The following is a 12,337-nucleotide window of genomic DNA, read 5'->3' as shown; positions in this document are numbered from 1 at the left end:
GGTGAATATAATGGTCAGAATTCACAGAACTTCAGAGCTAGACCTGCACAGTCTCAAGGTAGTGTGGCACAAGGAGGTAACTGGGATCCTGCATGTACTAAGTGCGGTAGAACTCACCCAAGTAAGTGTCGATATGGCTCCACATGTTGTTTCAAGTGTAGACAAGAGGGTCACTTCATGAAAGAGTGCCCTAAGAACTGGCAAGGAAATGGGAATCAGGGCAATAAAGCCCAATCTTCATCTATAGCTCCACCAGAAAGGGCTGCACCTAGAGGAGCTACTTCCGTTACTGGTGGAGGGGCAAACTGCCTTTATGCGATCACTAGTCGTAAAGAGCAAGAGAACTCTCCAGATGTTGTCACTGGTATGATCAAAGTCTTTACTCTTGATGTTTATGCTTTGCTAGACCCTGGAGCAAATTTATCTTTTGTAACCCCTTATGTTTCAAATAATTTGGACGTTCTTCCTGAGAAACTCTGTGAAACCTTTGTGTTTCTACACCTATTAGGGAAGTTTATTCTAACTGAGCGAGTATATAGTGATTGTGTCATTTTCATCAATCACAAGAGTACCATGACTTATTTAGTTGTGTTAGACATGGTAGATTTTGATGTCATTCTTGGTATGGATTGACTTTATGCCTGTTATGCCTCAGTTGATTGTAGAACTCGAGTTGTCAAGTTTCAGTTTCCAAATAAGCTAGTCTTAGAGTGGAAAAGTAGTTCAGCAGTGCCTAAGGGTCGTTTTATTTCATACCTTAAGGCAAGAAAGTTAGTTTTCAAGGGGTGTGTCTATCACTTAGTCCAAGTTAATGAATCTAGTGTTGAGATACCTCATATTCAGTTAATATCAGTAGTGAAAGAGTTTCCAGAAGTCTTTCTGGATTATCTTCCCGGAGTCCCTCCTAAGAGAGAAATAGACTTCGGTATAGACATTCTTCCAGACACTCGTCCCATATTTATTCCTCCATACATAATGGCACTAGTAGAGTTGAAAAAGCTAAAAAAGTTGTTGAAATAACTCCTAGATAAAGGCTTCATTTGACCAAGTGTCTCACCTTAGGGCTCTTATTTGTGAGGAAGAAGGATGGTTCCCTTAAGGATTGTATAGATTAGCGTCAGTTGAACAAGGTTACTATCAAGAATAAGTATCATCCGCCGAGAATTGATGATCTTTTCGATCAGCTTCAGGGTGCTACTTGTTTCTTTACGATAGACCTCAGATCAGGAAACCATCAATTAAGAGTAAGGGAATGTGATATTCCAAAGACAACATTCAGAACCGTTATGGTCATTATGAGTTCTTAGTTATGTCCTTTGGTTTGACCAATGTGCCTGCAGCATTCATGGACCTTATGAATAGAGTATTCAAGCCTTATTTAGATATGTTTTTTATCGTGTTCATTGATGACATACTAATCTATTCGAGGAATGAGGAAGATCATGCTAGTCATCTCAAAATATTTCTCCAGACTCTAAAGGATAGAGAGTTGTGTGCTAAGTTCTCAAAATGTGAGTTTTGGCTTGAGTCCGTGGCATTCTTAGGCCATATTGTGTCTAGAGAGGGAATTAAAGTTGATACTCACATTATAGAGGCAGTGCAGAATTGGCCTAGACCCACATCTCCAACTGATATTAGGAGTTTCTTGGGGTTGGCTGGCTATTATAGAAGGTTCATATAGGGGTTCCCATCTATTTCGTCCCCTTTGTCCAAGTGAACTCAGAAAACAGTGAAATTTCAATAGTCGAAAGCTTCTGAGAAAAGCTTTCAGGAATTGAATAAGAGGTGGACTACTGCCCAGTATTGACCTTACCAGAAGGTACGCAAGGTTTTGTTGTGTATTGTGATGCGTCCAGAGTTGGNNNNCGATCACAAAAGCCTTCATTATGTGTTTACTCAGAAAGAGCTTAATCTCAAACAAAGAAGGTGGTTAGAATTACTCAAGGATTATGACATGATTATTCTTTACCACCCAAGTAAGTCTAATGTTGTTGCTGATGCCTTGAGCAGGTTATCTATGGGTAGTACCGCCCACTTTGAGGAAGATAAGAAAGAGCTAGCGAGAGATGTGCATAGATTTGCACGATTGGGAGTTCGACTAATGAATTCCACAAAAGGAGAAGTAGTGGTGATGAATAGGGTTGAATCGTCATTAGTATCTGAAGTTAAAGAGAAGCAAGACGAAGATCCTATTTTGCTTGAATTGAAGGCAAATGTTCATAAGCAAAAGTAATGGCTTTTGAACAAGAGGGAGATGGTGTATTGAGGTATCAAGGTAGATTATGTGTACCAAGGGTGAATGAACTCCAAGAGATGATTATGGAGGAAGCTCATAACTCCAGTTATTCTATCCATCCAGGTTCCACAAATATGTATCGCGATTTGAGAGAAGTCTATTGGTGGAGTAGTATGAAGAAGGGCATTGCATAGTTTGTTGCTAAGTGTCCGAATTGTCAACAAGTTAATGTACAGAATCAAAGGCCCGATGGTTTGGCTCAAATTATAGAACTTCTGGAATGGATGTGGGAGATGATCAATATGGACTTTATCACTGGTTTACTAAGGTCTCGCAGAAAGCATGATTCGATTTGGGTGATTGTTGATAGAATGATCAAATCAACCCACTTTTTGCCGGTAAAGACTACCCATTCTGCAAAAGATTATGATAAGTTGTATATTCAAGAGGTGATAAGACTTCATGGGGTTTCGGTCTCCATTATTTCAGACAGAGGTATGCAATTTACTGCATAGTTTTGTAAGTCATTCCAAAAAGGCTTGGGTTCAAAGGTGAACTTAAGTACTGCCTTTCATCCTCAGAAAGATGGGCAAGCAGAGCGCACTATTCAGACCTTAGAGGACATGTTGAGGGCTTGTGTGATTGATTTCAAAGGTAATTGGGATGATCACCTACCTCTTATTGAATTTGCTTACAGTAATAGTTACCACTCTAGCATCCAAATGGCTCCTTATGAAGCTCTTTATGGAAGAAGATGCATATCTCCTATTAGGTGGTTTGAAGTTGGTGAAGCTGGGTTGGTAGGACCAGACTTAGTTCATCAAGCTATGGAGAAGGTGAAAGTCATTCAAGAGAGGTTGAAAACGGCGCAGAGTCATCAGAAATCCTACACCGATGTTAGGAGGAGAGAGATAGAGTTTGAAGTAAATGATTGGGTATACTTGAAAGTTTCACCCATGAAGGGTGTTATGAGATTTGGTAAGAAGGGGAAGGTTAGTCCCCCGTATATTGACCTTTACAGAATATCCAAAAGGATTGGTAATGTAGCTTATGAGTTGGAGCTACCACAAGAGTTAGTCGCGGTTTATCCGGTATTTCATATCGCCATGTTGAAGAAGTGCATGGGCGATCCTTCATTGATTATACCAACTGATGATATTGGGATCAAGGATAGCTTATCTTATGAGGAGATTCCTGTTCAGATTCTAGATCGCCAAGTTCGCAAGTTGAGAACAAAAGAGGTAGCATCAGTCAAAATTCTTTGGAGGAACCAATTTGTTGGGGAAGCTACTTTGGAAGCTGATGAAGATATGAAGAAAAGATATCCACATCTCTTTGAACCCGGAGAAGTTCCAGATCAAAGTACTAACTCTCTTCTTAGTACTCCATAATTTATATACTTGATGTGTTAGATTTGCTTGATGGGTGTTAGAACTGAATGATTGATGTTACACCCTTAGCCTAGTAAGAGTAATCTTATTCGAGGACGAATGTTCCCAAGGGGGATATATTGTAACACCTCGCCTTTTGAAAGAACTAAAAAGAGTTAGAATTGGAAATAGTCATTTTAGGAAAGAATGAAAATCTGGAAATTTGTTAAGTTATGTTAAGTTTGAGTTTTGGGTCAACTTAAAATGACCATAACTCATAGATAAAGATGAGTTAGGTGTTCTTCTAGATACCGTAGTAAATATCTTGGAATTATCTTTCCAACGCCGCCGAGTTTGCGCGATTCTGAGTTCGTATAGGTGAGATATTCCCATTTGAAGTTGGGCTGTTCAAATAAGTTAAATCTAAACCGGATTTTGGAAGGGTAATCTAGTCTTTTCCTTACCCAATTATTTTAATTCGTTTTTAGAAGTTTATTTGGGGTCTAATCATAATTATATCAGTTTAGAAAATTGGAAATTCATTCTAGGGCTTGGATAAAAGAGAAAAGAGGAGAAAGGAGAAGAAAGTTCAAGATTCGTCGAATTCTTAGAGTTTTCCAAAAGTCTTTTACAAACGTTTTAACTTTGTTTTAAGACTTAAGCTTTGAGTTGACTAAATAATAAGAGTAAAAGTTCATTCTTCAAAGATTATACGGGAACTAAGTATTCCCAAGAGTTGAAATGTTTTCATATTTGAGTAAGTAAGGAAACAACGATTTCCAAGAGAGCTTTTAAGCTAAGTTTTGAGTAATTATTTCAAACCAAAGAAAGAGTTTTGTTTTAAAAACATATGAGCTAAGTACAATCTGTGATTAGTATTGAGCACTTATATGGGGACGCGAGTTCATAATAACTCAAGTCTCTAGAAACCATGTAGCCATCATGGGTAGAGAGGATCATACTTTTTAGATGAATCCTTAGTGCTTTTTAGCATAGACTAGTGGATCCACTTAGTTTAGGCGTTCTATATCAAAGAAAAGTATAGGACAGTTCTGGAAGCGTGGGCAAGACGCTGTATCACCACTTAGGCTCATAGTGGTGGTTGTCGGTTAGACAAACTACACAGTATTACATTACTTTATTATATGAGCAAGTTGAGTTGTTATTGCATTTCTTTATCAAATTGAGTCGCTTCCTACTGTTTTAAAATCTTTCCATATATTGCATGTGTATTGTTGCTTTATATTGAGTTAAGTTATTCATGAGTTGAGTAAAGCCAAGGTAAGTGTTCCTTTCAGATTTTTTTCAAGCTTACGTTATGTTTTAGTATTCCCCTCACATACTCATACATTCAATGTACTGACGCCATTTGGCCTGCATCGTTGTTATGACCAGGATCATCATCCAGCGCCTCGTTCATCCAGTTGAGCACTCAGAGTCAGTTGGTGAGCCTCCTTGCTATCCGGAGGACTCGTTTTTATCATTTAGTTTAGTCCTCTAGTTGTTAGGATGATCGGGGGTATTGTACCGATATCCCTCTTTATTTTAGAGGCTTCATAGACAGTCAGACAGTTAGTTATGAGTCCTTTAGCTTTGTATTTCAGATGTTTTGCTATGAGACTTGAGTAGCTATTTTGGCTAGTTTGAATGTTTTCTTTAAAGACATTCCAAGTTATTTCATAAGTTCCTTATTTGAGGTATTTCTGATGTTTAAGTCTTCCGCTGAGTAAGTAAGTCAGGCCAAGGGTTCACTTGGGGCCAACAATGGTTCTCGAATACCAGTCCTGCCCAGGGTGTAGGCTCGGGGGTTGACATTATGAATCAATAAAATGAATAATGTGATATTCTTCTTTAATTTATATCAATATAAAGTATTTTTTTATATAAATAATGGCCCATGTCCATGGGTATTTAAAATTCCATAAATGTTAAAAAGAGAAAGTTTAAAATAAAAATGCAATAAAATAATAACATAAAATGAGAATGAAACAAAAATATCCTGTGTGAAAGATAAACAAAAAGAAGGAAGAGAGATTATTTTTTCCTTACATATAATGTTATATAAATTATAATTTAGGATTTATTTTAATCAATAAAATCTTAACCATTAAATTTAATTTATGTCATCTGTTAATAATATAAACAAGAATTTGAGAGAAATAAAAATAATTGAACTTTGATTTAAAGCAAAACCCAAAGGTACAAGGTTACACCACATGTCGCGCTACTTATTTAAAAAAAAAATTATTGTTTGACTAAAGATGATGTTGTAACTAAATTAATAAATTTCCTTTTTAGCAATTTACTTACCTTTGAGTATTTTTTATTTGGTTATTAACTTAAAATTAATGAAAATATTATTTTTTGAAATGCAAACTTAGTGGACATTAAGAAAATTTCCCTAGTCAAAATTCATATAATCTTAGTCAACAATTCAACAATTATTTTTCCAAATATAATTAATAATTAGTTGACCAAATTAAATTTATCTCTGAGAAATGGCTATATAAACCACTCTCTCCCTTGTCTTTTAACTCACAGAGTCTTCTCTATTTACAAAACATTCTTTTAGTTTTTTCTATATGGCAAAGAAAAAAATAGACGATGTGACGGCGACGGCGGTGGCTGTACCACCAAACGAGGTGCGGTATAAAGGTGTGAGAAAGAGGCCATGGGGGACATATGGAGCTGAGATTACTAACCCCATCAAGAAGGTACGAGTCTGGCTTGGTACTTTCAAAACAGAGGAAGAAGCTGCAAGGGCCTTTGATACGGCGGCAAGGATGTATCACGGTCCTAAAGCCAAACTTAATTTCCTGCCGACAAATCAGGATAACCTTGAAAATGCTAATAATATAGAAATTTAATTATGTCTTCTTCGATGTATGCTTTTACAGTGTTTTGTTTTTCTACATAGAATTTTGATTTGGTGAAATTTTATGGTCCAACTTTTCGAGATTGTAATTTGTCTTTCAGTTTGATCTTAAAGTAGCAAACTATTATTTATGTTTATTGAATTTTTCCAAACGAATTAATAGTAGATTGATATTGGAATAGTCATATAGTTAACTAGACAAACAACTATTAAAGTCACCACGAAAATAACGAATTAAATATCTCATAAGATCACTCAATTTTGGAAATTTATCTAGCAAAGTCATTGAGCTTTGTTTTGTTTCAATAAAATCACTTAACTTTGGCTATTGTATCAATAAAATCACTAAACTAAATTTTACATTAAGAAATTTGATATGACATATAAAATATTTGTTTTATGCCATATGATTATAAATTTCACAAATAAATAAAAATAAAATAAAAAACTTATTAAGGAGTGTTAACGGACAAAAAATATTATAGATTTTAATTCATATGGTAAGAAATTAACAGATGAAAATTGTTTTATATTTAAAACGAAGAGTTTTTCGACCCTGGTCACGTTATTGGTGAAACTAACGCAATTAAAAACGTAAAATTTGCAACAATTTCAACTGATAATATCAATAATTCCCCTGATTAATCACCAATCTACAACAATTGGTCACTCTTTATTCATTCAGAAAATCACCTATGAGATATATATATATATAATATATATATATATATATATTTATTTATTTATTTTACAAATATAGTTTTTTCGTAAAAGAAAATTTAATTTTCTTAAAAATTTATTTATTTATGGGGTCTATAGTTATATATGGCATAAAAAGATATTTTAAGTATTAGGTTAGATTTTCTTTTAACATAAATTTAGATGAGTGATTTTATTGATAAAAAAACCTAAGTTGAATAATTTTATCGATATAAAAAAAATTTGACGACTTTGTTAGATAATTTTTTAAGTCGAGTAACCTTTTGAGATATTAACTTAGAGACTATATAACTATAGTAATCACCTCTTTTAACCACAAAAAAAATTTAAAAAACTATAGTACTCACAATGAAGTATGCAATGAAAAAAAATGTCTGCAATGAGATCTTCTTCATGAACCTATATTTCTCCTTCTTGATGTCTGGCCTTTGAAAATTCAACAATCTTAGTTTGCAAATTTTCAATTAATCATTTTGCAACTGAAACAAATAAGTAAGAAAGAAGGTGACAAAACCTGTATTTTTTTTTTACAAAACCTTATTAAGTTTTAACCTATCAAATAGAAAATGCAAATGGAACTCAATATTTGTAAATGGATTAGTGTTTCACCAAAAAAAGTCTTTAAAACTTTATTTTGGATCTCCTTATTTTATTGACTTGGGTAAACATTTAAAAAACAAAAAGGAAAAAATTATATATATTTTTTCGTTTAATTGATGAGGGTGGGTGGGGAGTGGTCTGTTGGAAAAATAGAAAAAAAAAAACTTAATAAAACATGCAATTTTATAATGTCGATCATGTATTAAGAAATAAAATAAAATAAAATATGAATATATCATTCACACCTATCAGAATAAAACATAAAAATATTGCTTACCTAAGAGTGTATTTTGTTTAAGGGATGAACTTTTTTTTTTGTTTTGGAAAAAATGTAAATTTAAAAAATTACAGGTAGCCTAACGAATAATAAACTCGGAGTGAGATTTATTATTTCTACAATTTTTTTTAGAAGAGTCAATTTTTTTTTCATTTTCAAGCAACTTATATCTACAATGTATTTTACTAAAACAACTCAAATGTCATGTAAATTAATTACTAGACCAAATGTATTCCCTGAGAAACGGCTATATAATTCAGTCTTCATCATCCTTTTTCACTCACTGAGTCCTCTATGTATATAAAACATTCCTTCCATATTTTCATATTAAATTTCGTCTATATTTTTAGATGACAGAGAGAGGAAATTGCATTGTAGTTGTAGAGACAACGACTGTCACCCAAATGAGTTTCCATATAGAGGTGTGAGGAAGGGTCACGGGGGAAGTACAAAGTTGAATTTACAAACCAAAAAGTAAGTGTTTCTCTTGGAAAATTTGATTCACAAGAAGAAGCCGCAAGGGCTTATGATATACGAGAATGTATCACGGTGCTAAAGCCAAACTTAATTTTCCGATGTCAAATGAGGAAACCTAGAAAATGGCATTGTAGCTATAGTGACAATAGTTGTAACCCCAACTGAGATTCGATATAGGGGTTTTAGGAAAATGCCATGGGGTAAGTGCAAAGCTGATATTACAAATCAGAAAGTACGTGTCTGGCTTGGGACCTTTAACGGAAAAGAAGAAGCTGCAACAACTTATGTTAAGGCGACGAGGATGTATCACGGCCTTAAAAGCCAAAATCAATTTCCCGACATCAAATGAGGATAACTTAGAAAATGAGGAGCTCAAACTTGAACTCACCCTTGCTCTATCAGGGAGAAAATGAAATTATATGACACATCAAGTATTGAATGCAGTTATTAGAAGCAACAGTTTAATTTCCATTTTTTATTTTTAGAACAACAAAAATAATAGGAAACTTAATTATACCTTGTTCGTAATTGTATATATAATTTTTTTTCCATTATAGAATTCAGTTGAATGGATTTTTATTTGGTTGCATTGTTTATTTTCCATGTTAATTCACTTTATGTGCTCATCTTCTATTATATATTTCTTTTAGTTAGTATAATCTTGATTCTTTAGAAGTAACTTAAAGATGATAATGCCAATACCTATTGTGCATCTCTATCCATTTTTTATTATCCTTTGTATTTGTTGGTGTGCATTTTATTGGAATGTGATTGTTTTTAATTTGGGAGTAAATTTTGAGTTGTATTCAAATTCATATTGTCGCGCCCCAAGTCTACACCCTAGATGTGGCCGATACTGGTTGAACCAATGTTGGTCCCCAAGTGAACCCTTGGCCTGACTCATTACTCTGTGAAAGACATACTGAAGAATATAGGAACTTAATTACTGCATTAACTAATAAGGTCTCAATAGAAGTCTGAAAGTATATAATTAATCATAAGCGATTTACTTCATGTCTCAAAACATCACAAAGGAAGATAGGGAAAACAATCCTCAAAACTTTTGTCTAAGAAGCCTCTAAAATACTAAGATGGAAGTCGGGACAAGACCAATGACATCCTAAATAAACTAAAATCTAAATCTGAAGCCCTTCGAAAAGCAAGGAGGCTCACTAAAGCTAGCTGGAATGCGACTAGATCAACAGAGCGCCGGTTGATGATCCTGAATACATGTATCTGTGTCATCAAATGATGCAGCCCAAATGGCGTCAGAACATTAAATGTACAAACATGTAAGGGGAACACTGAAACATAACATATAGCTTGAACTAATAGAAATGAAGACATACTCACCTCTTCTCAACTCAACTCAATTCAACTCATGAATACTCAACTCAACTTAGCCTTGTATAGATGCAACAATAAAAGATGCATGCTGTATAAAGCTTTTAAAATAGTTGATAACAACTCAATGCATATAAAATTACAATAATAAACTCTTTATTCTTATTTGGGAGATTATCTAACTAACAACCATCACTATGAGCAACGTGATGATACATCATCTCACCCACATTGCCAGAACTGTCATATACCTTGCCGCAATATAGGACATCCTCAACTAAGTGGATCCACTAAGCTATTCTTAAAAGCAATAAGGAATCATCTAAAAAGTATGATCCTTTACCCATATTAGCATACATGAATTTATGAGAATTTTGAGTTGTCTGAACTCATCCCCATATCGGTACTGGGTACTACTCCCAATAATATATATAACTCATGCTCATATGTTTAGAAACATAAATCCTTCTCAATTTGAGATAACTACTCAATAGGTTCCCTTAAAACAGACAAAACTCAAAACTCTTCATGAACTCGTTTAGAATCAAGGTTTCCTCTCATTTTAAATGTAAAAATATTTACACTTGGGAATACTTAGTTCCCTTATACTCATTTTGGAAAATGAAACTCAAATTTCCTCATCATACTCATTTACTCAAGTCTTAAAAACAAGCTATAAATAATTGAAGAAGACTTCTCAAAAGGACTTTCTCGAACTTTACTCTTAATATTTACTTTGAATTTGAAATGTGAATTCAAGAGTTATAATTAGGATATGTAGGATCTCTCAATGATTAATGAAGACTTAGATAAGTAGTAATAAGAAGAGAGCAAAAACAAAATTTAAAGGAACGCATATCGGATGAAGGACAGAGGTGGAAGGGGCCTAATGCCCATGGCGCAACAGTGGCGTGCCACACCAGCCCTCAGTTGCCTGAGGCTGGTTTGGGTCACTATGCGATTAATTTCTTCCAAACTCCCTTAGATTCATAAACCCAACATAATTCCTGGAAAACCCACTCAAATTACATCATGAACAACACTCAATCGCAAGACCCTCACCTCAAGAACTCAACAAAACTCCATTGTTAAAGAATGAAGCACAAAGCCTCAAAAATTTCTCAAGAATTCAAATCAACCAACCTCAAGAATGAATTCATGGATAAAAATTGCATGATTGTTGTGACGGTGAACAAAATCAACACTATGAAATCTTACATACCTCGTAAGAACCAAATCCTTGGCGAAAATCCTCAAAACTGGATGAACGCATGAAACTTTCTCCTTTTTTCTCCACATGAACTTTTCCCTAACCTTTCGAACGCTTTTTGGAATGACGAAAACTGATTCAAATCAACTTAGACCCCTAAAAGGGTGAAAAGAAACGTGTAGGACTAGTGGGGTAAGGAAAAGACCAAAATACCCCTCCTTAAAATGGATGAACATGCCTTATTAGATAGACTACACTAAAACGGGCATATCTCCGTCATCCGAACTCAAAATTTAGTAAACTCAACAACGTTGGAAAGAGGACTCAAAGACTTTCGATTTGATTCCCATGGGCCATCTAAGTCATTCTGTGCTAAAAGTTATGGCCGTTTGAAGTTGACCCAAAACTCGCAATTGAAAAGTAACTTGTACAAACTCCCATCACTTTCTCCTCCAGGTAAGGTTCGGGTTGCAATAACTGTCAAAATGGCTCAGGCGAAAGCTAATAGCACAAAAAAGGCAGACCCCAAAGCTCAGGCTGCAAAGGCTGCCAAGGCTCTGAAATCTGGCTTAACCTTCAAGAAGACGACAAAGAAGATACGAACAAAAGTCACGTTTCACAGGCCTAGGACATTGAAGAAGGATAGAAACCCAAAGTATCCCCGTATTAGTACACCTTCAAGGAACAAGTTGGATCATTACCAAATCCTCAACTGTCCTTTAACCACTGAATCAACAATGAAGAAGATTGAGGATAATAACACCTTGGTTTTCATTGTTGGTATCCATGCTGACAAGAAGAAGATTAAGGATAACGTAAAGAAGATGTATGATATTCAGACCAAGAAAGTGAACACTTTGATCAAGCCCGATGGAACCAAAAAGGATTACGGTCGACTGACTCCAGACTATGATGCATTGGATGTGGCTAACAAGATTGGGATAATCTAAAGAGAAACAAGTTGTTTTCGCGCAAAAATAACTCATTTGACAGTTTTGTTAACTGTTTTCAGGTCAAGTAGTTTGAGTAGTTCTTATAGTTGTGACTATTAATTAGAGAGGTCAATATGTTTGTACTCTTGAGAGAAACATTGTAACTTTTTTCTTACATGTTCTGTTGGCTTTAAAAGAAAAACTTGTACAAATCTCAATTTAGCTCTTTCTAAGACCTAGGTGTTACACATATCTATTAACAAGAGTCTGCAACTGTGCATGATGCAAAAAAAGTG

General features: G+C 34.6%; 1 protein-coding gene across 1 annotated transcript; it reads left to right on the top strand.

Annotated features, from left to right (window-relative positions):
* The first annotated feature begins 11,594 nt into the window (after positions 1-11,594).
* LOC102600564 (60S ribosomal protein L23a-like) lies at positions 11,595-12,059 on the top strand. The gene has a single exon (XM_006345282.1). The coding sequence runs from the start codon at positions 11,595-11,597 to the stop codon at positions 12,057-12,059; it is 465 nt and encodes a 154-aa protein (XP_006345344.1).
* Positions 12,060-12,337: the final 278 nt, after the last annotated feature.

Source organism: Solanum tuberosum, unplaced genomic scaffold, assembly GCF_000226075.1.
Source record: "Solanum tuberosum cultivar DM 1-3 516 R44 unplaced genomic scaffold, SolTub_3.0 scf00065, whole genome shotgun sequence".
NCBI lineage: Eukaryota > Viridiplantae > Streptophyta > Magnoliopsida > Solanales > Solanaceae > Solanum > Solanum tuberosum.
The sequence above is the reverse complement of the archived record's forward strand: the minus strand, read 5'-3'. Positions and strand labels throughout refer to the sequence as shown.

Bases quoted from the DNA above. Each gene is read 5' to 3' on its own strand.
- LOC102600564 (XM_006345282.1), top strand. From the start codon at position 11,595: ATGGCTCAGGCGAAAGCTAATAGCACAAAAAAGGCAGACCCCAAAGCT.